The sequence below is a fragment of the Scatophagus argus genome, chromosome 5 (genome assembly GCF_020382885.2).
Source record: "Scatophagus argus isolate fScaArg1 chromosome 5, fScaArg1.pri, whole genome shotgun sequence".
NCBI lineage: Eukaryota > Metazoa > Chordata > Actinopteri > Scatophagidae > Scatophagus > Scatophagus argus.
The window spans coordinates 5,949,562-5,974,624 of NC_058497.1; the positions used below are offsets into that span (position 1 = coordinate 5,949,562).

The window sequence follows — 25,063 nt, forward strand, 5'->3', positions numbered from 1 at the left end:
TGCCATCTAGTGGTCATATGAAGTAGTTCAGGAGAACCTACAGTGCAGGGACAGAATGGATGATTGATAGCACAGCACATAAAAATGATAAACTACCTGAACATATTTGCCATTTGTGATCCCCAATCATCTCATTTCCTAGCAAAATTTTTATTATTTATCCCTGTGTGAACACCAGTGGCTGTGCTAGGTTCTGAACCCTTGTCAACTCATTTCCAAAACCCAAAATATCATTTGTTGTAGTATGTTCTGGATTCAGTTTCTTCTTCACCATTTGCCACAATAAACTGACCTGCTATCAGTCAAAGTAACGAGGAAACTCAGGTAAAAATCAGATCATCAAAAAACATCTCACTGATGCCATCTGCTGTTCAACGAGGAGAATGTTGTTCAATCAGGATATCTGACAAACTTTAGAAAATATCCTTGAATTATATGTCCGTTTTACTAATTAAAGTCAGCACACTGGCTTCACTTTTTAATTTAAAGCAGAACAGAACAGAGCAGTGTTTCTAGTCATTTTTCTATTCAATTTTATTATGACAGTTGGTTTATAGAGGTTGACAATCAATCTGATGTTTTTTTATTGCAGCTTTACCAGTGTGGAGATGGTGTTACAAACATACAGTGTAATACAAGCTGTGTGGCAAATATTCTGTCCACATCCAAACAAAAAACCAGGGGTAATATTAAATAACCAACATCCAAAACTTGTATTTCATACAAGGAAATATATCACCAAGTATGAATGTGGAATTTGTTGCTTGTGATGCCCACTAAAAATGGTTTTACGTGGAAGATCAGAATTTAAACATAACAGAAACACAACAAATCAAACCTGAACCGAGACCTCATTATTAACCGCCCAGGAGACACAAGTGGACGACTGTGTACTTTTACCTTCAGACTGTTGCTAGCAGTGTGGTTAAATTAGGGCTAAATCAAGCACACTGACAAAGAAACACGATGATGAAAGGAGGTCTGAAATTTATGAGGGCATCCTTACTCGCGTTCTGCGATAGCCACCAGGTGTTCTTCTATCTCTGCCTCTGACAGCGTCCTGCAGGAGAACGAAAGGCGGTGATGAGGGAAGAAAAGTCAGAATGGGAATAATATTGTGATGAACAAAGAACAAAGAGTAAGGAGTGAACAATGAGTGGTGTAAGGCAAGTCACAGAACAAGAAGTTAAAATGCACTAAGTCGGCTCCATTTACTTACACTGCACGTTTCATCATCTTTAGTTTAAATTTACCATACAACCTCACTACTTGAAAGACTAAGAAAACAGTGGGAAGTTACCTGAACTTGGGTTTTTCCTTGGTGACCACGCCAACCTCCAGCTCACTGGCCTTAAAGTCCATGTTTAGGACAGAGGACAGACATGTTATAGCCAGCTGGAAAGAAAAAAAAAAAGAAAGATGGGTGAGTGTGCTGATCAGCTCGAACACATAAAAAAGCCTCTAACACAGAGAAATCTACCTGTGGATTCAAGAATGTCAAACTAATTTTTGCTCCGAGTACATGCCCAAACTACAACACAGGAGTGTTGTAGTTTGGTTCATTTAGTCCAAACCAAGGCAAAAAAAAACTCAATTTAGTTGGGACTTGGTTTTTACAACTTCTGAACCATTAATTGTAGAAAATACCCACACTGACGCACACACTTGTTGCTATGGTTACCAAACGATTGCATCTCTTATACAGATCAATCACAGGATCGCTTCCTGAACACATTTCACGATCAGCAGATGGCTTCAGTACATTTAGCAGACGGATTTATCTTTCGAAGTGGTACTGAAATCACATTTCTGCTATGTAATCTTGTGGTTAGTTCGTTCACTTCACACCACAAACAAAACACTCCAGAGTCAGTCTCTTGACAGTTCAGTTGCGTGGACGTCCCCAGAGTTCATTTGACAGCTTTCGCAGCAAAAATGTGTGGATGTGACAGCACCTAAGATCAATTACAGTCTTTAAAAGCCTTTATATCAAGAAATATATAGCAAGCAGGAAGACATGGGTTCAGTGTTTTGTTCAAGGACAGTTTAACAGGATCCACAGTTGTTGGTTGGATGCTTTGGCCTTTCTGTTACAGGAATGTCCTACAGCAGCTTTTATCAGGACCAGTCTGTTGGATTATAAATTAATCAGTGTCTTCTCAGTGACTGATATTAGGCTGCTTTGTTGATTCCATTGGGTTTCACTCTACCTGTACTGTCCTGTCGTGTGTCAATTCAGGCTTTTTCTTCAGTTTCTTCTCCAGGTAGCTATTGGCCTCCGTCTGTTTGGCCCCGACTGCGGTTGCTCTGAAGCCACAGTAGTAGCCTGCTGGGTCACATTTATACAGGGCGGGACCCTGCTGGGGGTCCATCGCCACCATGATCATACCTGCAGAAAGCAGAAGAGGAACGATGAAAGAACACATCATGTCGTTACTTTTTTTCATTGTTTTTATTTATTTCAAGAGTGAAATGTTGATGAAGCAGCATGAACAAAGAAATGAATTCCAAGATGCAGAAATCAAGACCCTCACTCACAGCAGCCTAGAGGCCTCATTTCAGCGTTTTGAGTGTAGACCTGGGAGATATCAGCCAACCTGCGACACAACATGTCTGCCGTGATGTCGTAACCAAACTTATATTTCCATTCTCCGGCTTCCACTCGTGCCCGGTGAACCTGGGAACGACTGTCCGCTGTGCAAGACAGAACAAGGGGGACAGTGTAAGCTTTTTAGAAATATTAAATGAGCAAATATGATCTATGACAAAAATATAATTACAGTAAATAGAGAGAATCTCAACATGACTAATAACAGATTCTAACATTATATTACATTGCTGTTTGCCAGTTGTTCATTATCCTTATCTAAAGAAACTTAAGAAACTTGAGGTACCACAGTTACTTGAACAATGTGTGTGTGCTGAACGCATTACCATTGTGTCCAGTCATCACACAGCCAATGCGAGGGGTTAGTTTGAACATGTTGGTCACAGTGGAAGAGTCCAGCAGTTTGTCCTGCACTCAGGAAAAGATAAGACACTCACATACATCACCACACCCTATAATATACTTCTGTGCAAATGAAAATATCAATACTGCATCTACATTAAAGACATCAATGTACCAAACCAGTGAGCTATAGCATTGTTCACACCAAAACTTTTTAACTCAAGATAATAACTTAAGACAGAAAAGACACATTAAAAAAGGCACAATTGATCTGCAGATATGTTATGTAAGTCACACACGTCTTTTTCAATTCAACCATTCTATGAATTTCGTCCTAAATAGAGCTCCGACTAAAAAATATTTGGCAGCGTTGCTTGACCTTTGGCATCATTTTCTGGACTTATTTCAGCTCACTCATCCTTGATTATGATGATTAGATACTGAAAATGGCAGATGGACATTATACAACAACAAAGTTTAAGTAGTCTCTGGCTTGGTAATGTGAGTACTGGTATTGTTACAGTAATATCTCTGTATATTTCAAATCAGCAAAAAGCAAGAGTCCTGACTCCTGTGAGGCTTCGCTGTTCCAGATCATCATCATAGGCGTATATCTGTGAGTGTGTGTGTGTGTGTGTGTGTGTGTGAGTGAGAGAGAGAGAGAGAGAAAGAGATAGCTTACAGGTATTTTCTTTTGCGTGACCACCACAACGCTGTCTGTCCCCCTGACCCCCACAGATGTCAGCCCACTCTGGGAGATGGCTTTGAAGGCATACTCTGTATGACAGCACAGGAGACACAGACACAAATAAAGTAAAATACAATAGAAAGATTTTGATGTTACAGTACAGAATCTGATATCCTGTTTATGAGACTTGCATGTTTGCTCCTTTACCAGCAACACATAAGCAAATTATTACAATCATGAGATCATTTTGAGGAGCAAAGTAGCCCAGTGCGCTAACAAATAATGAATTTAACATGTAGCTGCTACCAGAGAATTCAATACATTTTAACCTCTGAAATGATATCCAGAGTTTAATTTCACTTAAAAAGTGATTAGAATGTGATTATATTAAAAATAACTTCAGGTTTTAAAAAATAAGGGAAACTTAGCGAGACATTTCGATGCTAACTGCACTCCACACTGACACAACCGGACAAGCTAACCACCTTAGCCGGCTAAGTAATAATATTTTGTATATAGTTCATATTAATAGTAGTAACTGTACGCTGTCGTGGGAACGGACTCCTCTTGTGCAGTAGAATATATAATTACGCTCAAAGACTAAAACACGGGAGAAAACGTCTCTCTTACCGACTTGGTAGAGACGGCCCTCTGGTGAAAATATGGTGATGTGTCGGTCAAAGCCTGCATTTGAACCGCGCGACATTTTTTTTCCCGATTCGTGACCTCGGATGAACTTCGCAGCTCTTTTAATGTCTTTCTACCGCCCTGAAGAACGGACAAACTCTTTTCTTCTTGACGGTCAGTCAGTCATGTGCATGCCTGTGCTGCTAAAGGGCGATAAACGGGATAATGGAGCGACTTCCCTGAGAGACTTTTACTTTCTCTTTCAGTTGCTGTTCAGTGCGGTGCGCCGCAGCGCCACAGTGAGACGCCTCACTCGTTATTGTTGGATGGCAGTAATAAGGAAGTCAGGTGAATCTACCAGTCCTTTTCTTTTCACCTGCGGTGGAGGGTTATCAGGCACAGCTTCCCAAAGACACAGGGGTTGTTAAAGGCTTGTCAGTAGAATTTTTAGGGGGAGGGTTGATGGCGAGGAGCGAGAGCTCGACTCAGACATCCCTCTGCCTGTCCCCCTCTGCTGTCACTTGGCTGCCGGTGGACTCCACACGTACAGCCAAATGTCCGGCCGCAGGGTTGGCTTCTGTCTCAGCGATAAGAAGCGGAGGAGGATGAACCTGGACGCTTTTGCAGACTTCTGTGCGTAAGTTGATGCTTATGTTTGAGCTTTTAATTCATTTACAGCGCATGATTAGTGTCTCCCTGGCAGAAGTGAATGGACCCCCTCCATTGTCTCAAGGTGTGAGATCCCTAAACAGATATCCAAGGGGGTCCCATTGCAAAATGTTGAATGAACATCTGAACATTTCTGTATCTTCCCTGCAGGGGCTATGGAGTGGAAGTGGTCGAGGTAAGTGTTTTTCTTCACATGTATATGAATTCAGTATAAAGATTTATAATGGAAGGACTGGATTCCAAGTGTGGGGTGAAAAATGAGGAAGAGGATTTGCCATTTTTTTAAAGGCTGTTAACCCTGTTTGTGTGTGTTTGTGAGTGTGCATATGAGGATGTTTCTATGTCTGTCTTAGTGTCGGATTTTCTTTATATGCAAACATTTTAGAGTTTAAACAGTTACAGTTAAAGTATGACAGTAGTAGTTTGGGTACACCTACACACGTGTCATGTACAGATGCCCTCAACTTTAGTAATCCATGTCACAGCCACCTGCAGCCCAATCTGCAATCTAAACAGAGGAACAATGCTTGCAAGCCTGTAACTGCTCAGACATTTCACTGCATGTGAATATCTGTGCAGGAGCACAAGAGACACAAGTGGGAGGCACAAATATCAGCAAAAAAAATCAAGTTTCATTAAACATGTGAGATATTTGTAGAGAAATAGCCTCAATCTGCTTCTGTGCTGCATTTCATACTGTCTCTGCCGAACCCCGAGTTCACAGTTCACAGAAACCTGCTGCTGTACAAAGATGCTGAGTCTAAAACTGCAGAGTGGTAGTGTACATTTAAGGTGCTGGAATGAAAAATAAAAACTCTGGCTATGACTTAGTTTAAAAGGGTCTGTGTAGCAGAACACAAACAACATGAAGATGTTACAGTTAAAACAGTGACAGTGGCGCTTTTTTAAACACTGCTCTGGTAACCTGGATTGAAATGAGAAAGTGCAGGTTTGTTTTTTTATTTTTGGTGATAAATGATGATTTCTACATTGATGAGCCATTCACAGTCTTAATTAACCAAGTATTGAGGAAACACATGAGGGGAGAAGAACAGTTTACTATTTGAAATGAATACCTCACCTTTCCTTGGCACACCAGTGCAGAAAAGCTAGATGTAAGATGTGATCTAAGTGCATTTAGTATGATATGCCATTTATATACATTCCCAAAGATAACAATGTTCTAGTAGTAGTTTGACAGACCCACTACATAGGCTATTAAAGTATTTATTCTCTGTCAGATTGATCTTACTCAGCCACTGGTGCCCCAGGGGCCCTTCGACGTCATCGTTCACAAGCTGTCTGATGTCATCGTGGAGGCTGAGTATGACAGCCAGTCGCAGCAGCTCCTTGCCAGCTTCCAGGTAAGGCTGTATTGTAATCTACATCTCTCCTAAATGATAATGGTGTCACTTGGTGCCGCTGGAGAAGTCAAGAATAGATTACCGACTGGGCAAAGACAGAGAAAAATACAGCTGACTACTTGTATGAAATCTAAGTGCGGGAATGCGTACACAGCAGAGTGTTTTTAGGGGGAATACTGATTGTTTTTGTGGGTGTATGCTTGTCAGTGAGGAATTATTCAGTGTTTCATGCTGAAGGTGAGGTTGTTTATCCACCTGTCTTTTACATTACAGAGCTATGTGGCAGCTCATCCCAGCACAGTTCTTCTGGACCCCCTGCCTGCCATGACCCAGCTACTGGACCGCTTCGCCTCTTATCGAATTATGACCAAGCTGCACAATTCACTCCGCGGTGAAATTTCAGCTTCATGGTGTACACTGTATTTAGCTGTTTTTGTTGTAGATATTAGCATAACCTTTCCTATTATATTCTGTTCAACAGACTGGCGTATCTGCAGCCCTCCTTACCTAGAGATCCACAGTGCCAGTGACCTGTCATCTATTCAGCAGGCTGTGATGACCCAGGGCCTAAGCTTTCCTCTCAGTCAGTTCACGCTCTGTAGAATTTCAGTTCCTCGCTCAGTGCTTACATTTACATTTGTTTCAGTTAAGAATGTTTAAATTCACTTTCAAGTAATTAAATGTCAGCTTCTTCTTGTCTATAAATAATATTATTATTAATAAGCCTAAACGTTCATGTGCTGCACTTGAAATAGCATACAGACATGTTTGTGGTTAGTAGTGTGTTAAGCCTTTGAAAGTTTCTCAGGATGTCCTGGTTCTCACACTGGTGAATTCAATCATACTTTACATTTTGCTTGCTTATGAAGTATAACACAAGCACTTTCTCTTTTTCTCCACTGACCCCAGTTTGTAAAACCAGAGTGGCCCATGGTTCACTTTCCCATGAGGTGAGTGGTTTCATGAAAATTGTACTTATGCACTCGTATTTTGTGCGTTCATTCACTGTTGTTTATTTGCTTTCTGTTCATTTAGTGTGTGTGCCATATGTGTGCAGATGTCTCTGATCTTCAGTGCAGGAGGTCTGGCTGATATCCACCCACCCTGTGTGCTCCAGAGCTTCGTCAACCACGGAGCTGTTCTGCACAAGGTGTTTGTTGTAGGAGACAGGCACTTCTGTGTAGAGAGGCCCTCTCTCAAGAACTTCCCCTCCGGTCCCTGTGGTCAGTCTGCACCAGACCTTATTTACTTTCCTTACCCTTTCTGTCTTGTCTTCTCCTTCCTTTTCCTGTACTGTGCTTTAATCTCTGTCCCCTTTCAGTCTTGCCTTTTCTTTTTTCCCTCTCCTTTGTTGTTCTTTTCTTCCCAGCCCTTTTCTGACTTTTCTTACCTGTCTTTACTGATTTGTCCTTTCCTTTATATTGTCTTTTTTTATATCCTGTCCTTTTGTATTGTACTGTGGTGGTGTGTCTTGCTTTGTCCTACATTATGCTACCTTATTTTTTTTTGCTGTTTTTTTCCCTTTACCCACTCTAATTGTGATTTCTCTCTGTCTCCAGACAGAAAGACAATCTTTTTCAACAGTCATCAGGTGTCCAAGCCAGAGTCAAGCTCTGATCTCACAGCAGTAAGCAGTGCACGTGGCATCACACAAACTCACACCATACACATTGTCAAGTGTCTTTCCAGCTTTACAGCATCATGGGTTCCCACACTTGAAAAAGAAAGGACTTGACTTCCCTACTTCCCTACACAGGAAGTAGGGAAGGTGAAAAATCTACAGTCAGAAAACAAATAATTTAAGTACATAAATAAATCCAATGTAAATAAAATGCAGCATTTTCCATCAACCAAGATAAGTATTTAATTAAGCATTGGAAAATAAAGTTCAGCATTCTAGAATCACTTAATCTTCCTTCCATCCATTTTTACCTTGTGCATTAGCTCGATTTATTTTGTACAGATTTATAGTCATGTATTTATATCACGATTTTAACTTACTATTTTAACATCCGTGAAACCAACTAACTTTCATGAAATTAAATTACATGAAACAAGTATTTTAGTTGATTTTACTATAGGTTTCAACATTACTTTTAAACAGAACTGCATAGATATTTTTAATGTGCGTTTTAATAAAGCACAATTTGTTGTATTTTAACTAATAACATTTGCACAATTTATCTACTTAACCCAAACAAATCCAACACGAATTTTTAGCAAACTAATTTAGAAATAAACAAGGTATGTAACCAGAAGAAACGAAACATAAGCACAATTTTCAATCAGTCACACTTTCCGCAGAGAGTCCAATGACGAGCGCGCTTACCGGTAACCCCTGTTTGATCCAAGTCTTTTTCCCATGCGCTCTGATCCGTTTGTGTGACAGTGTGAGGTGAGGCTTTTCGCGTCTGCTTCTGCCGTCTCAGCGTTCTTTTTACCTGCAAAATGGCAGGTGCGACTCATTGGCCTTGGCTCATTTTCTGTGCAGAACATATATTAGCACACATTTTCAATGACCACACACTGTATACCCCCCCTACATAGCTATATTACATACAGGATGTTTGGGTCTGCTGGACCCGGGGCTAATTTAAGTCTGGAAATTGTAGGTCCTGTGTACTTTCACTCTGTCCTCCTCCTGTTCCTGCACAAGTTTCAAGCACCAACACCTCTCACATTCCCGCACTTTTTACCCTCTGTTTTGCTGGAACCAACCAAAGTTTATTTGCTCATACCCTATCCCAGCTGCAAATTGGGGGCAGGACACAATAACTATAGCTTTGTCAGTGTGGTTCCCTATCACAACTGATCAAGATAGCAGAAGAAGTCTCTGCTCAGAGGGCCTTGCAGTTGATTTTGGAAAAGAGAGAGAAGCTTTTGATGGTGATGTAGAGGAAGAGGTTTCAGAATGTGAGGATCACATTTCAGAAAATTCAGAGTCTGACAGTGACTTTGAAAAAGAGGATAAGATTAAGCATGAGCTTGTTTCAAAATGAAGACGAGCCACAGGACTGAAATGTTTGATTGTGTTGAAATAAAAACCCCAAAATGCAGCGGGTCCACCAGACCCACGAACACTGGCTGAATAACAAAAATGTGAACACCACACGAGGGTTAATACTTCCATATACTGCCATACTTCTTCCCTGCGAAACAACTCGAATTAGCACAGTGGCATAATTTAAGGTGCCCCTAGTTGAGTCTAAGGCACCTGAATGTGTTGAAATACGCCCCCAAAATGTTTTTGTCTCTTCCTGTTATCAAAGTTGGATGAGCAGATGCCCTGCCTGCCTCCTCCCAGCTCTGAGGCTGTGGCCGCCCTGGTCAGAGAGCTCCGAGTTCAGCTTGGCATGGCTCTGTTCGGCGTGGACGTCATCATCAACATACACACACACACCCTCACCGTCATCGACATCAACATCTTTCCAGGTAGTGCGGCCGTGCAGACACACACACAGACACAAGCACACACACATGGTGATGTTCTGATTCATTCTTCTCACCATCAGGCTACGAGGGAGTGCCCCAGTTTTTCTCCTCCCTGCTCAGCCACATTGAGTCAGTATTGGACAAACAGACCTCTGCTGGCCCACAGGCCACTGGCTCTCCTGAGTCAGAACAAACTACAGGTGGTCCACCTGCTGCATCAACCGCTCTTTGAGACACCTCAGCAACAGATGACCGATTGTTCTGTTTCATCAGCTTCCTAGGACAAATAAGGTCACAGGCACAGGCTTTTTCACTGTTTTGTTGGGACTCAGCTGTTTTCAACACTGCTTCAGCTGTAAGAAGTTATTTCTAATTTGTATCATGACATGAGCTGAAACTGTATGTGTCTCTAATGTCTCTAATAATGTGCTGTTAAGTGATTCTGCTCTGTTCGCAAGCGGACAAACCAAACAGACCACACATAATGGTTTAATACACTTTCCGTTTATTGATTAACAGGAAGCATAGAAGAAGATACAGCAGGCACAAAATACAGCACTCTGATTGGCCAGTAAAATTACAAATGGTGTTTTGTTGTATCTGTTTTCTTTCCCCTTTTGTACGAAATGTCCACTATGCCCTTATATCACCCCCCCACAGACATTTTCTACATCTTCTTTGCTGGTTTATAGTATACATTTTGTGGAAACATTTTGCACTTCTATAGAAAAAGAAACCTACAGTACATTATTGTTAATATATTCTCAAGTGAACAAACATCTCATCTTTGGAATAGACAATAATGAGCTCATCAATGTTGTTTTATTGTGTGTTATTACCATGTGTTTAACAGGTTAACAGACTGCTTTTCCAGTCTTCAAATACATAAATGTTTTGTAAATCTTGGCTGTGTAGAAAAAGAGAGGTTATACCTGTTATATGATGCATTTTGAATAGATATTGAAATACATTAAATAATTAATTTTTTGGCTAATTATTGCATTCACATGTGCTGTAGTCTATATTGTGTTATTGCAGTAAGTGGGCCTCCACTGGTAACCCTGTAAATCCTGCACTGCATGCATGTCTACCTAGTGTCCTCTTGGGGGCGGTGTTGCTTCATATATCCTGTGACCTTGGCTTACAGACCATGATATCTGATATTTACACAAATGACATGACAGCCATGGAAACTGTGATCTACCACTACTGAGCATTTATCAATGTTTTTGTTACCAAAAGACAACAACATGGCTTTAGTGTTTCCTTCTTCCCTCCACTCCTCCTTGGCTTGTTAAGATAAAGAGTGCAAAGCTGGCTGAGAACCTGAAGTGACACTTTTAGACCTTGTAAGCTCTAAGTACATCACATACTGTCGCCATACAGTAACCACGCTCAAGACAAACTTAGCATCCGATACACGTTGCAGAATTTCAGTGCTAATCAACTCCTCCGTGTTTTGTTTGTGTCACCCTGGTTCGTCACAAACAGTCTGGTTTTAACAGTGTGTGAGCCAAATGAAACACATTCCTCGTTTCTACTTTATCATCAAAGAAACAGAGAGAAAATGATGACTTACTCCTGTGTAATAATGCATATTGCTAACAGTCAGAACAGTAGGAACAGCTTACACACAGTTATCAATTATTGCACAAAATATATACTGAAATACACATATTACTTACAGTAGAGAATCTGATGGTCCAACCAAGAACACACCATCAAGACTATACCTTCAGAGAAAAGAAGCAGTGCTTGCCAGTATTCATGACTCAGATTTCAGGGATGATGGTGTTTGTGTTACTGGCAATCTGAAGTCAAAAATAATATTTGAATAAAATCACTGAATGCTTTGCATCTATGGCAGTTTACAACTGAAGTGAAATCACCTGTCTATCGTACAAACAACATTTTACAAGTTATATGACAGGGACACGAGTGGAAATAGACACAAACATCTTTAAGATGCTGTAGAAAAATGCATCTCTTTTTTCTCAACACTGAGGTGCACTCAAATGAGCATCAAGGAAATGGTGGCAGGCCTCTCCAGGCAATCTAAGCGAAAATAAACACAGCAGTATGTAGAGTTTCTACTGATGCCCAGTTACTCATTCACATCTGAAGACATTTCTGTGCTGTGGGGTTTTGAAGGCGGTTAAATGGAAAATGTGTGAGCTGAATGTGTGACTGTGAATGCAACAAAGGGTTTCGTTAGTCTGCTGTGTGTGTGTGTGTGTGTGTGTGTGTGTGTGTGTGTATTTGAGTGTCTTATCCTCTACGAAGCTCCCTCAGCTCAGCAGCGACTTTGCGCAACTCTGCTTCAATTTCCAGCAGCTCCTGTGGACACAAAAAATGAAAACATTGTACGACACAGGAACACAAGCTGATACTTTATACGACGGTCTATAAAGTAGAAATATTTTGTCCACATGGAGTATTACTGAAACTTACAGAGTGTCTGCTGGTAGAGGAGGGACACATGTGACAGCACACACCGAATACTAAGTTTCTATATGTCTTGGAAAGGGCTTGATTTTACAGCTTGCATATCTTGTAACTGGACTGCAAGGACAGAAAACAGGGTGTGCACAAAGGGCTCCTTTATTCTACCAACTGCACACCATATTAACTGCACTGTATTACAGTGGAAAAGAGTGGAAAAGTGGCTGATTTATTTTATGGCCCATACACGCTAGACTTACTCTGTAATAAAGGAGCTTGACTGATATAAAGATATAAAGGATATAAAACCTGGTCCTATGGAAACTGATGTTGGAGGCTAAGTTGTTACCTTATAGCCTAACCTCTTTTTGTTTTCCCCTGTACTTATATATAAGTCCTTATATAAGTACACAGTGAGTTATTCATTAGTACCACATATATACCAAATTATGCAATTTGTAAGCTGTAAAGCAAAATGCTAGGAAACAGTTAGACATTATTAGCACCAACTTACCTCCCCTTCATCTTCTTCGGCATCATCCTCCTCATCATCATCTTCCTCCTCTTGCCCCTCCTCATCCTCTCTGACAAATTCATCCTCATCTTCCTCTCCCCCCTCTTCCTCATCCTTGTACCGCTCCCGCTCAAACTGCTGCGTGGCTTCATCACTCGCTTTCTCCATCACTCTCTTCTGTTGCGGCTCCTTCACCTCTGCCGCCTCCTCTTTCTTCTTGACTTCATTCTCTGTTTTCTCATCAGGTTCCTTGTCTTCTTCAACCCCCTTCTTCTCGCTCTTCTCCTCCTCCCCTGTTTGTTTATCCACACTGTCCTCTTTCTTCCAGTCCTGCTTCTCCTGCCCCTCCTCTTCCTGCACCCGTTTCATCTTCCTGACAAGTTCGTCCAGCTCCTCCTGCTTCTCCTTCCTCTCTCTCTCCTGCTCTGGCTTGCTCTTGCTGTCCTGCTCTTTGAGCAGCTCCTTCAGCTCCTTCTCCACCTTCTCCTTCTCCACCATCAGCTCCACCTCATTCTTCCTCCTCTCCTCCATCCTCTGCTTCTCCAAGTCCTCCTCTGTCTCTCCTTTCCTCTCTGTGTCCACCTTCTCCTTTGTTGACTCCACATCTTCTTTCTGATCAGCTCCAGAGCCTTTCTGGGTCTCCCTCTCTTTTACTGCCTCGTAGCGTTTCTTCTTTAGTTCTTTTAGTAGTTCTTTGAGCTCTTCGTCATTCCTCTCCTCCTTCCCTTTCTTACTGATCTCTTCAGCTAGCAGCTCCTCAAGCTCCTTGGCTCTCTCCTCTTCCTCGTCCCTCCCTCTGTCTTCAATCCTTGGCTCCTCCATCATCTTCTGCTTGGTATCATCTTCCTCTGTCTTCTCTTCTTTCTTTTCCTCTGTCTTTTTTGCAAACTTGGTCAAGTCTTTCTCCTCCTTCGCATCCTCATCCTGCTGCTCAAAATCACTCTCATCATCAGCCAGGTTGTATTCATATCGCTCCCTTGCATCCTCTCGTTCCTTTTCTCTCTCTGCAACAGTCGGGTTATAGAAGTCAGAAAATGCGTACGTAGGCGTGTGTTTGGAGGTGAGGACGTCATTTCTCTAGCAAAAAGACTTTTACATAAATTTCATTCCAGGAAGAATAAATAAAACAAATTGGACTTTCTGTGTTTTCTACTAGTAAAAGGCATATTAGAAATACGCTAAAATGAGTCTGTTAATTTATTCGTACCATCCACAGCCAGCTTCTGCAGCTCCTTGAGCAGACCCTGATGTCTTTGCACTTCATCAAGTTCCTCTGCAAAAATAATGAGTACTTCAGAACAACAGAATACCAAGACTTTCTACAAATGTAACCCTGTAGCTGCAGACACATCTTTACACAACAAGTTGTGATGATATAAAAATGAGCAAAATTACTGGCCAGGGTTTTGCATTTTTGCATCAAAATACTTGATTATCAGACTAGTTGATAATTAATTTCCTGTTAGCTGACTTAAAATTCCTTAAGATGTAAGCTTTATAGATAATATTATTGGAGTACTGATGAACAGATAATTAAAGATGTCACCTGCTAGCTGTAGGCCACATTCACGTTGTGACCCATCCTCATTCAGTGTCTCCTGAATAATACATTCAACCTAAAGGCACAATACGAAAAAGACACACAAGCAATTATAGGCTGAGCAACTACAATGTATTCATATTGTGCTGAACAACAGAGGGGAAGACAAGGACATGTTTCTGACCTTTGCATCATTAAGGGGTGAGGTTACTGGCCGGCTTCCCACTGAAGCACAAAACAAAAAGGTAGATACAGAGAGAGTAGGGTAAGAGATGGAGGGGGGGAGAGTGGGAACAAAATCAATATATTTGGCATTTCTGCAGAAGCAAATACTGCACCAGACTAAGTTACAGAGCAGCACAGATGAACTCGTTTGTTTACTTAGCAGTGGTTATCAGTGGTTATGACTGCACAGGCGTGGGTGGAGCTGTTCCCTCATTAAGGTAAGCACAGTTACCTTGGTAAAGTAACAGGGCAAAGAGGCTTAGCCCCATCTCACTCTCTCTCTCTCTCTCCAGGATGCAGATAGTCCCAAAGGCTTTAGCTCGCAGGTAGTTTCCCACCAGAGCTAAATCAGTCACCAATCCCCGCCTGTTGGCAGATCATTAAAGGCACACTAAGCAGTGCCATCAGCACTTTTCCTCACGGAGAAAAAACTAAATCTAACAAGGTTCTGAAGGCCAGTATATATCATATCCATGTTCAGCCTGCAGTCTATGACCTTTTCTTTTTATTGTTATGCATTTGGGTGCAAGGACTGGCTGACACACAAGATATCATGCTGATCAGTTATTGCACCTTTGGACATGAGTTTAAATGTCAACCAAATCAAATAAATCTAGCAAAGGATTTTAAAGCTATTTCAAATGTAAGCCATTCATGACCATGAATTCAGCATATTTCACTGTCGTTTTACTAGCATCTAAATAATTGTAACAATCAAACATGAGCTCAATGCCACTGAACTTTGATGTAGTTATTTCTACTTGATGACAACTAAACACACTGGTGACATTGTCCTGAGACCTTGTTTTTGTTAATAAACTGGCCACACACCTGGAACCTCAAACTATGATCATTAAACTCTTCCACAGAAGATACAGACTGAAAGACCACACTGCAGACTCAGGTTCAATACGCATGACACATGGAGCAGCTGACAGTTTGGTATCAGCACAAAGCCAGATCGGGATCAATTGGACTAACTGACACCATGTCCACTGGTGAACCCCCTGCAGACACGTGAGCTGCTTACAGTTTGACCCTGTAATTCTCTGCATGTCCATGTGATGGTGAGTGTGCATGTGTGTTCACACTGTGCCTAAGCTCAGGGCACCCCACCTCCATAATTAACACTCTGGCTCTATTGACTTGTCCTGCTGCCTGCTAGCCCAACCAAATCCATGTTAGAAATTCAAGTTTTCAAACTATTCCTTTTCAGAGGACTGCAGTTTGTTAACAGTCCAAATGATCAGACACAGTCAGCTTCGAAATGTTGACTAGTCTAAAACTAACCCCTTCGTAATGTAGAAGACTACATAGAGGCTTGTTCTGGATATAACCTACTTTGTTAGGGTGGGGTAGGACTCTTACTGCCTTCACACTGCGACAGTTAAGCAGAACACAAACCCAAACAGTTTATAGTCTGCTTTATGTAGGTTATCCCCCGTCTACTGCATAACACTGCGTGTAACACCACTGCAGACAAATATTTACCCCATTTCCACACGCACGTCTCCGTGGGAGGCAGACTTCCCTCTAATTAACAGTCTAACCCTTTAATGGTGGTCTACACTTCTTTTAACCTATTAAAACGCCTTCACGGCAACTGGCGCTTGGCACTACAGAGCAAGCTCACCTGTGCGGTGCTTTAATTATGAGGTTCAGGAAACCTGCTTTGGCTCAGCAAATTTGTACCAGAAAAAAAAATCTCCATCCCCCACCAGTAACATCTTCGTCATCCCAGCAGATAGAAACAGAAAGGTAACGTTTAGCCGCATAACAAATTATGTAACGCCGCATATTAGTCTAAACCCCCGAGGCTTTCGCCGTCAGGTTAGCATCCCCTTCGGTCTGCTCCATAAAGTACCACTGTAACGCATTTAGTTTAGTCTGTTTATACCACAAGGTTGGTTTCATGCCGGTGGAAACAACACAGGGCTACAGAAGAAGAAGCAGCAGCAGCAGTGTGTGAAAGATGAGGCTCGTCTCCGGCGGAGCCTGCTGAGAGCCATCACTCGCATTTTGTACCCTCGTTTCATGCTGAGCTGCCGACAAACACACGCTAAAGCCGGGCAATGAGCGTGCTGGATGCTTACCTCCGACGACAGCCCAAAGGAAAACTGCGCTTATCAAAATTCCCATAGGATCCGAAAAGTGAGGCTCCTGCAGAAGATAACCTTGTAATAATGGGTCGGATGTTCTTCACACACCCGCCGAGCGAGGTGGAGCCGAGCACCGTGTGTGTGGTGTCAGGTGACTGAGACCAGATCAAAGCCGGAACCACGTTAAGGTGCCAGAGATGTCAGATGGTCGCCCTGTACTCACAGTATATCAACAAAACGTCTGAGGCTCTGCGGCGATCAATCTGCGTATCTGGCAGATTCATTATCAGTGCTTCCAACAGCTGGTCCGTGGCCCATTTGGAGGACCCGAAGTGTGCAAAAGTAGTTACATAAATAATTTAACTTCCGCTCCACTCAAATCCCTCAATGAAAACTACTGTCACAGCTTTCAGTTTATTTCCAAGGTCCATCATCACCTCGCAGAGCTGCTGGTACTTTTGCGTATGAATTCAAACAGCTGAGGCTGAACACACATCACATGCCTGTGCGTCACCTCTGGGAGCACTTTTTCCACTTGTGCTCCATCACCAGCACAGTGTCACTGACTGTTTTTGGGTGCTAATGTATGTGTAATCTAATGTACATATAACAACACTGGGTAGGACACAACACATATGCAATACATGAGACACACATTGAACACTTACTATTTCTTTAATGGTCCTTCTAGTGTACTCGTGAACACAAGAAGGTGAAGTTCACCTTCTCATGAACTCAGCTCTCAAGAACATGACATTCACGACAATATACTGAGAAATACGTTGACAGTGACAGTAAGCCGAAAGGTTAAATTCTGATCCATCACCGCAGAACATTGATACGTCATTACACGTGGATACTTAATGTCAACTTCCTGTCTGGCTTGGTGGTGTTGAATGCGAACTGGCTCCCACCTCAGGTGTTTGTGTCATCTGGATTTGGGAGCAGGCCTGTTAGGTCGATTGTTCTGAATGGGCCCGATGTATTTCAGTGGAGTGTATTTTGGCTTCTCGATCACTTCTAGACCTAAATAAGGCTGCAGGGCTTTGGGGACACGCACTGTTCCTTTCTGGAGAATTGGAGAGAAAAGATGGGACAAACAACAATAAAAATGAGCATCATTTGTAACACTGTGACGTTAACTCAAGTGAATTTTAAGAAGTTTCGAATGCTGAAAATGTTTTTTCTTTTTTTAATTAGCTGGGTTTCCACCAGTATGGTTGTAGTAAATTCCTAATATATTATACTAGTCTTTTAAAAGTTGTTATAGTTTTTGACATCTAGTTGTTAGTTTTTATGGAAGATTTAAAATGCCTAAATAAAAACAAAGCAAACAAAGCAATAAAGTGAAATACAACACACACTGTTATATGCATTTCATTTCGGTGTATGCATTTACTATCATAATGTAATGAAAAACATTTGACATTTATTTAGCTGTTCGTCTTTAATAACTTACTGACTACCTTTTCACTGTGACAATTTTTCATGCCACATTAAAATCAAATCACAGCTATAGCCTGGCTAATATATCGGTCAGCCGATATCATTGACCTATCAGAGGTCAAACAATCGAAAGCTGCGTATATGTTGTCCCAATAACCACTGATTTGAAAACTTCGTTTTTAAAGATCATAATCAAGAAAAAAATGGGTAATTTATATAATATCATCTGATTTATCTATATTAGATTTTTTTCTCTTTTTATTTTTTTTTACTTACTAATATCGGCCCCAAAAATCCAATATCGGTGGGTAAAGGCTTGTACTAAATTTCAGTGTTGTTCAGGAGAAAAACATATCAACACATCACACTGATGCTCATTACAATATTCTACAAGCAATCTGGTCATCTCATATCAGTAAAGAAATGGCGAATTTACTGTACACACTCAGTTTTTTAGTTATTTCCCCTCAACTGAGCCATCTAATGCTGATATTTGCTGCACAATTTCTCTGCCTCAGGAAAATGTAAAACCGCCCAGCAACACAGCGAAAAGCACAGTGTTATTTCTACATTACTTCTGCGAGTCTAATCAAATATATAAATTTGGAGAAAGTGTCTTGACTGACAGTAATCACAAGGGGGAGCCACTTCAACATTAAATATGCACACAGGTGCATGCAAGGAAATGCACATTTAACATGGCAGAAGGTGGACAAGGTCACCTTTCGCTGACAAGAGAGGATGAACCTAAACAGTTAGGTTTATGTTTCACTAAAACTTTGTTGTTAAAAGGATTTGGGTCACAGGTTTAGACGCTGACATGTTCCCTTACAGTGTCTGATGATTTTCACATTTTGTTCGGTCATGACAGGAAATGACAGGAAATCTGCATTTAAGAATTCCAGGTTTTCAGGAACTCTACAGAGTGAAGTGTGCGTATCCTCGTGTCTTACTTTGGTTTGGTGAGTCTCCAGGATAGCAATGATGGTTCGGGGGATGGCACATGCTGTAGCATTCACCTGGGGGAAAAAAAAGCATCATGGAGGTGGTATACTGCTGTAATCTAAACCCATAGGTTTGCCCGAGCTGCAGTCTTACAGTATGGGCGTACTGCAGGCTTCCATCCTCTCTTTCATACAGGATGTTGAGGCGTCTGCTTTGGTAGTCTGTACAGTTGGACCCACTGGAAATCTAATTATACATGAGAGAGAGAGAGAGAGAGAGAGAGAGAGAGAGAGAGAGAGAGAGAGAGTAACTGCACTGAGAATCAGCAGCACAAAACAGCCAGCTGGCCTGCAGTATCATCATCATCATCATCATTTTTATCATTATGTTTATTAAACAGAAGTTAAATGCCCTCTTTCAGATGTTTCAACGCAGTACTCTTTTTCCTCTCAAATTTTTGTGCAGCATTTTGTGCAGCTGAATCGGGTCCAGATGATCAATGTTTACCTCCTTACTGCTGAAGTTTACTCCAACAGTGCTCAGGTCATGCATACACGCTACAGATTCTCTTTTTTATTATTAATGTGGGAGATAATTAATTAAATATAGGACTTTAAAACTGGATTTTTCAACCAAGGACAGCAATTGTTTGGCTTCAAAGCATTAAGGCTGTTAAACAACAGTTGTAGAGGGTTACAAAGTGACTGACCTCTCCATAGCTGCCTCTCCCAGGCATCCATGCTTCAATGTCGTACTTCCTGTGTGCTGGAGCACCCAGTTCCTCTGTCGGCATGTCCAGCACTCTGAGTAAAACCCACACACAAACACATGTAAAGAATTAAGCTATAACACCTACAGATATTCTAAATATTATGTCAAATGGAACTGGAAAGAGGAAAGAATGGGGCTACTTGGAATGTGACTGTGTGAGTTAAGAGAATTGTTGTCTGTGCTAACCTGTAGTGTAGCTCCAGTGCAGAGAATATCTCTTTCTGCAAGGACACAAAGTCCTCCAAGAGCTGAGAACTCTCTTCTCCTGTCTCATCTGCTGTCACTCCAAACATCTCTACCTGCAAATATACATACACACAGAGTTAATTAACTAATTAAATATTAATTACCCTCCATTAGCATAATGGAATGGTTACACAGCAGACATTTTGACATGTCATAGCAGAAAACTCAGAGGTGTATTACTGATTCTGCTTACTTTTATGTTACTTCAGGTTCACAATCTGAATGATTTGCAAACATTTGTTATCAGCTAACAAGGAGTTTGAAATAGCAACCTTCTATACATTGTGCTTTCTGTATACATATTCATCCAAGCAACTCAGCGCCCCTAACAAAACATTGTTGTCCTTGTAACCTTGTTGAAGTGATGTACTCTGTAGAGCCCCCACGGCTCTCTGCCTGTGTCTGTCTCTGCTCTGTAGCAGGTGCTGCTGCACACCGTCCTGCAGTGGGAGAGGACAGATCACGTCAGCTATCGTCACAAATTATAAACACTATTGGCAGAAAACTGCAGGAGTGAGGTGTTTTTCTAACCTGACAGGCAGGTCATTCCAGTTTACTGCATGATCCATGAAATAGCCTGGAGAAGAGAGGTGCACATCCCATAACTGCTTACTTACTTACTCAAAACTGATGATTCCAGTATTCATTTCTGCTTTATGTTCCATCTCAAAGACTCTACCTGACTTCATATACTGATGTATTGTAATTTTTTTGTATAAGACACAAAGAAACATTGGGTGGAAATAGCTGAATTCAAGATTTATGATCAATTATCCAAATGTAGAAGTTAGGTTCACCTAGAAATATCCGAAAACAAAATGCATTTATTCCAACAAAAAACATGTCATCTTTAAAAAAATAAAAATCTAAAGAAATGGCATAAAAAACAATAACAATGCATGTAACAACTGATAAATTATATAGAGAACCTTTTTACAACCTGTACCCCCAATTAAAGAGTGTGACACACTTGATGGGCGCATTGTGCTTCGCTCTCACACACACACACACATAGGGGCTGATCTGGTTTCTAATTAACAGGATATGTTGATATCTTGGCTGACAGCAACCTATACATTTCTGAGAATTTTTAAGACAACCCTTTGAGACACCGCACTAACATTAGTGAAGAATGAAGATTCACCTGCCACCCCAACTTCTCCAGTCCCAGCCAGATTGAGGTCTGTAAAACGAGCCGGGTCCACTGAATAGACCTGAGAGCGATGGGCGTTGGGCTGCATCCCGCAACCCTCCTGGAGGTGGACGAAAGAGAAAACCAAGAGAACAGAGGAGAGGTCAGGCAAAGAGGAACATTCTGTGACTTAAAAATGCCACACTGTTATGTCTGCATTTTCACCTATTTAATTAACTACAGACAGCCTATATAGACAAAAGTATTGGGATACCAGACCATTACACCAACAGGGAGTTTAATGATATCGCATTTTAAAATTTATAGACATTAATTTGGAGTTGGTCTCCCCCTTTGCAGCTTTAACACTTTCCACTCTTCTGGGAAGGCTTTCCACAAGATTTTAAGAGCATTTCATTTTCCAAAATCTTAAGATGAGGCATTAAGACTCCCCTTCACTGGAAGTAAGGGAAGGAGCCCAAACCCTGAAAAACAGCACCATACCACATCTGAATAATATTAAGAATAATAATAATAATAACAAGGCATGTACCAATACTTCTGTCTATACAATGTATTTCAATAATTGGTCCATATATATTCAATTTATGTGCATTCAGACCTTTCAAATGTTCACATTCTTAGACATTAAGTTTAGGATATTATATTAAGTCTACACCAGTGTAAAATGTTAGAAAAAGATGAGTTCTGCTACTCACAAACACTACCCCCTTCAGCAAGTCAGGTACAACCATGGGAATGAAGCCCTGCAGCAGTCAAAATGGAAACTCAACGTTTGCTCTCCTATATGTTAACAGAATAATAACACACATTCACTTTGCATACTTTATATTTAATACAGACACATGCTTACCCGCCGCTGCAGCGTGTCAAGGGCAAAGTTTTGGAGGGCAGTCTGAAGTTTGGCCCCTGCTCCCCTCAGATAATAGGACCTGTGGCCTGAGACATGAGCTAGGTGTCTGCAGGGGAAGGTATAGAAACAAGGTATTATGACCCCCTTTCAGGTCAATGAAGGTAGACTTTACATCATACAAAATATTAAACATTATGGCATTACCATACAATAACGATATTTTGGTCTTCCAAATTTTTACACAGAAAAACGCTCTCTACTCCAGCATCCTGAACCAATGGTTTAAAAGAATGGAGCACAAACACAACAAACTACAACAAGTGGAAAATCAAGTGGACTTCAGGCAAAAAGAGTCATGCTCACTTCTGCCTGATAAGACCCAACTCCTCCCCCAGCTGAACATGGCCTCTGGGCTTGAAGTCAAACTCTACAGCAAAAAGAGCAGATTGCAAGATTTGTACTTAAAAAAAACACTCAAGGGAAAAGCACTTTAACTTTATTATTTTTGTAACACTTGGGATCAACAATGGCATAGACTACATCAATCACCTGGCTTCTGTCCAACAAGCTCCACCACCCTTGCCTGGCTCTCATCTCCCACCGGCTGAAAAAGGAAAAAGTGTAACTTTAGGAAGTTTCAAACTACAATTACTTTAAAAGAACACACTTCCAGGAAAATCGCTCTCCAGATGCTCTGGGCAGCGTGTGTGTGCATATACTGACCACATCAGGGTGTGTGGTGTTGGGCAGTCTGAGCGCTCGTCCATAGTGTTCCTTTTCCAGCTCACTCTCTTTGGTGTACAGCTCATTCAGTCTGTTGCGGATGGCTCGACCCTTCTGCAGAGCCTGAGTGTACTCTGGAAGCTACGTGATAAACAAAATGACTGGTCCCAAATCTATTTCACAGCTGATCATTGCAATGGTAGCAGAGTAAATGTGCCAAGACTGACTGATTCAGTAACAAAGTTTTCATGAGTGGAAATCCAAACTGAACTTACACTGGCAAGGGCTTTCTTGTTGTTCTTGGTCTGTGAGGAAAAGATTATTTATGTCACAATTATGGATGCAGCCTTGTACTTTTATGACAAATAAGAAAAAACAATGAGGCAGACCTTAAGCGAAAATCAAATGATCAAGACAAACAAAGTCTAACAGAAATCAGGTGACTGTGAGCAGTACTCTGATACTGACCACTACTGCCTTGACTGTATCACTGATGTCTCTCTTCTGCTCTTCCAGCCCAGAGATTTCTGTTCTCACTGTCTGGAGCTCCTGCCACACACATACCTACAATGTGGACACACGCATACACAGAAACAATGAGATCAATTGAAAAGCCAACATTCTGTGGTCTCCATGATTCCTTTAAATTTAATCAAGTTTCATGACAATCCTTTCACGCTTGACCTATGTATTTATGTTTGTTTTTCTTACTTTAGTTTCAACATATTTGTTTAGCTCAGTGTCTACTGTATGCATGTTGTTTTCAACATACTGAGTATATACACTATGTAAGTATATTGAGAGGTACTCACACACTGACTTAAATCTTTGCAAGAGTCAATAAGTAAATTTTGCTACTTCTTTATAACAACCTGGAAATGTTTTGTACATAATTTCCATATCAGTCAAAAGAACCAGATATTTAAGTTTGCAAGTGCACCTGTAGATTTTAAGGTCTCCCTGGAGTCAAAAATGGATTTTTCTTGTTGTTACTTCACTTGGATGTTTGAGTGTCACTCTGCAGAATAATGAGCACTGTGCACTGTTTGACATTGTTTTCATATTTATCTGCAAAAGGGGAAAAGGTTCTCTACGCTCACCTTAACACTCAGCTTATGTGTACATATGAGTAAGATTTTGCGACATCACAGCTACTCTGGAGCCAATCGAAGTCCAGCTTGCATCTCGCACAGATCTGTTGTAAACACTTGCATCCTTCAGTGCACAAAGTGGACTTTTCAGTGAAGTACAAGATAAATTATGTCCAGTAGTTAAACTTTTAAAATGAAGAATATTTTGTATATTCATGGATTCTTGATTTTTCAATGAAGGTGGAGTGCTTCTATAAAGATTTAACTTGTTAACTGAACATTCAAGGTAAACCCTTATCAACCACGAATTTGTAATCAAAGAAAGGTATTTTTTTTTTATTATATGTCATTAAACATGAGGGGGTATTTAATTTCACTGTTGCTCTATCATTAGAGGAATACATATGTATTTGCTATATGAAACACTGACCACAGCTCGTTTCACACAAACCGCAGGTTGGCATGCAGATTATTTAAATAAAAACGCTTTAGTACAACACAGAATGTGAATTTTGAAGTTGAAGAATATATATATTGAAGTCTACGTTTTTGTTCCTATGCAGCAATACAGTCAACTACCAACTCCAGAAACGTATTTTCAACAGAAGATAAACTTTTATGTCACGAACAGGATGATAATGAATTCGTTGCTAGAGAAACACTTACAATTTTCCTGACATCATCCGCTTGCAGGTCACCCTTCCTGTTCGCTACATTTGCTATGACTTTATCGGTCTCTTCACACACTGCTCGCATGTCCAGCTCGGGCTTGTCACTATAACCTTCACTGACATGTTCGTACAAACTGCTCCGGACACTATGTGAAAAACGGTGGGGGGTGAACACACTTGTCCTCTGCCTTGAGCACTGTTTGACTACCGGCTTCAGCGCAGTTAGTGCATTACCCCCAATTCTAACAACCATACCCATGCATGTCGCCATATTGGTCTGGTGGTTAATGTTGCATTCAAGGCATTTAAGAATAATCGTAACTAAAGCTTGTAACGAACTTCTAGTTTTTAGGCTAATCGCGCACGCCAGAGGTTATATGTTTGATTCCATTTTTGATATTATTTCTTACACTGACGCTCAATATATGTTTAGAATAATGGACATTCATATTTCTGAGTTTTTCTTCTTTTCTTTTTTACCTACTGATTGAACTAGGGAGCACAGATGACTGGTCCTATCGGCTTTGAATGCAGCACGAATGCGGAAATAGTATTTTGAAATGTGAAACAATATAAAACCAATGAGCTGTTTTTAAATGTTATTCTAGAAATAT

General features: G+C 40.9%; 4 protein-coding genes across 4 annotated transcripts; 1 reads left to right on the forward strand and 3 right to left on the reverse strand.

Moving 5' to 3' along the window:
• Positions 1 to 509: 509 nt before the first annotated feature.
• On the reverse strand, positions 510 to 4,524 carry psma6l (proteasome 20S subunit alpha 6, like). Its single transcript, XM_046388517.1, has 7 exons — positions 4,269 to 4,524; positions 3,633 to 3,727; positions 2,935 to 3,016; positions 2,539 to 2,694; positions 2,211 to 2,389; positions 1,301 to 1,395; positions 510 to 1,060 (listed from the first exon to the last, which is right to left on the reverse strand). The coding sequence occupies exons 1-7, from the start codon at positions 4,342 to 4,344 to the stop codon at positions 1,003 to 1,005; spliced, it is 741 nt and encodes a 246-aa protein (XP_046244473.1). The 5' UTR covers positions 4,345 to 4,524; the 3' UTR covers positions 510 to 1,002.
• Positions 4,525 to 4,697: 173 nt separating this feature from the next.
• LOC124058901 (inositol-tetrakisphosphate 1-kinase-like) lies at positions 4,698 to 10,059 on the forward strand. The gene is made up of 10 exons (XM_046388516.1): positions 4,698 to 4,902; positions 5,085 to 5,109; positions 6,176 to 6,298; positions 6,572 to 6,689; positions 6,780 to 6,881; positions 7,208 to 7,248; positions 7,356 to 7,521; positions 7,858 to 7,925; positions 9,568 to 9,730; positions 9,811 to 10,059. Exons 1-10 carry the CDS (start codon positions 4,820 to 4,822, stop codon positions 9,960 to 9,962), a joined length of 1,041 nt encoding a protein of 346 aa, XP_046244472.1. The 5' UTR covers positions 4,698 to 4,819; the 3' UTR covers positions 9,963 to 10,059.
• A 70-nt stretch (positions 10,060 to 10,129) lies between these two features.
• On the reverse strand, positions 10,130 to 16,096 carry LOC124058903 (cilia- and flagella-associated protein 251-like). Its single transcript, XM_046388518.1, has 6 exons — positions 16,085 to 16,096; positions 14,411 to 14,451; positions 14,233 to 14,302; positions 13,894 to 13,959; positions 12,687 to 13,690; positions 10,130 to 12,067 (listed from the first exon to the last, which is right to left on the reverse strand). The coding sequence occupies exons 5-6, from the start codon at positions 13,509 to 13,511 to the stop codon at positions 11,999 to 12,001; spliced, it is 894 nt and encodes a 297-aa protein (XP_046244474.1). The 5' UTR covers positions 13,512 to 13,690; positions 13,894 to 13,959; positions 14,233 to 14,302; positions 14,411 to 14,451; positions 16,085 to 16,096; the 3' UTR covers positions 10,130 to 11,998.
• Positions 16,097 to 17,217: 1,121 nt separating this feature from the next.
• sars2 (seryl-tRNA synthetase 2, mitochondrial) lies at positions 17,218 to 24,749 on the reverse strand. The gene is made up of 16 exons (XM_046388515.1): positions 24,445 to 24,749; positions 23,156 to 23,251; positions 22,963 to 22,992; positions 22,688 to 22,828; positions 22,514 to 22,568; positions 22,328 to 22,391; positions 21,965 to 22,070; positions 21,810 to 21,857; positions 21,103 to 21,211; positions 20,490 to 20,535; positions 20,311 to 20,398; positions 19,899 to 20,011; positions 19,651 to 19,744; positions 19,095 to 19,187; positions 18,950 to 19,015; positions 17,218 to 17,619 (listed from the first exon to the last, which is right to left on the reverse strand). Exons 1-16 carry the CDS (start codon positions 24,718 to 24,720, stop codon positions 17,479 to 17,481), a joined length of 1,566 nt encoding a protein of 521 aa, XP_046244471.1. The 5' UTR covers positions 24,721 to 24,749; the 3' UTR covers positions 17,218 to 17,478.
• Between the last annotated feature and the right edge of the window lie 314 nt (positions 24,750 to 25,063).

Coding starts and splice junctions, on each gene's coding strand:
- LOC124058903 (XM_046388518.1), bottom strand. CDS start 13,511: ATGATGGAGGAGCCAAGGATTGAAGACAGAGGGAGGGACGAGGAAGAG. Junction 12,068..12,686: donor CCGAAGAAGATGAAGGGGAG/GTAAGTTGGTGC, acceptor TTGTGTCCACAG/GAGCTGCTGGAAATTGAAGC.
- psma6l (XM_046388517.1), bottom strand. CDS start 4,344: ATGTCGCGCGGTTCAAATGCAGGCTTTGACCGACACATCACCATATTT. Junction 3,017..3,632: donor TCACGCAAAAGAAAATACCT/GTAAGCTATCTC, acceptor TCCTGAGTGCAG/GACAAACTGCTGGACTCTTC. Junction 1,061..1,300: donor AAGGAAAAACCCAAGTTCAG/GTAACTTCCCAC, acceptor GTTCTCCTGCAG/GACGCTGTCAGAGGCAGAGA.
- LOC124058901 (XM_046388516.1), top strand. CDS start 4,820: ATGTCCGGCCGCAGGGTTGGCTTCTGTCTCAGCGATAAGAAGCGGAGG. Junction 6,690..6,779: donor GCTGCACAATTCACTCCGCG/GTGAAATTTCAG, acceptor TCTGTTCAACAG/ACTGGCGTATCTGCAGCCCT. Junction 7,522..7,857: donor CTTCCCCTCCGGTCCCTGTG/GTCAGTCTGCAC, acceptor CTCTGTCTCCAG/ACAGAAAGACAATCTTTTTC.
- sars2 (XM_046388515.1), bottom strand. CDS start 24,720: ATGGCGACATGCATGGGTATGGTTGTTAGAATTGGGGGTAATGCACTA. Junction 19,188..19,650: donor GGAGAGGCAGCTATGGAGAG/GTCAGTCACTTT, acceptor ATGTATAATTAG/ATTTCCAGTGGGTCCAACTG. Junction 17,620..18,949: donor TGGAGACTCACCAAACCAAA/GTAAGACACGAG, acceptor CCAATTCTCCAG/AAAGGAACAGTGCGTGTCCC.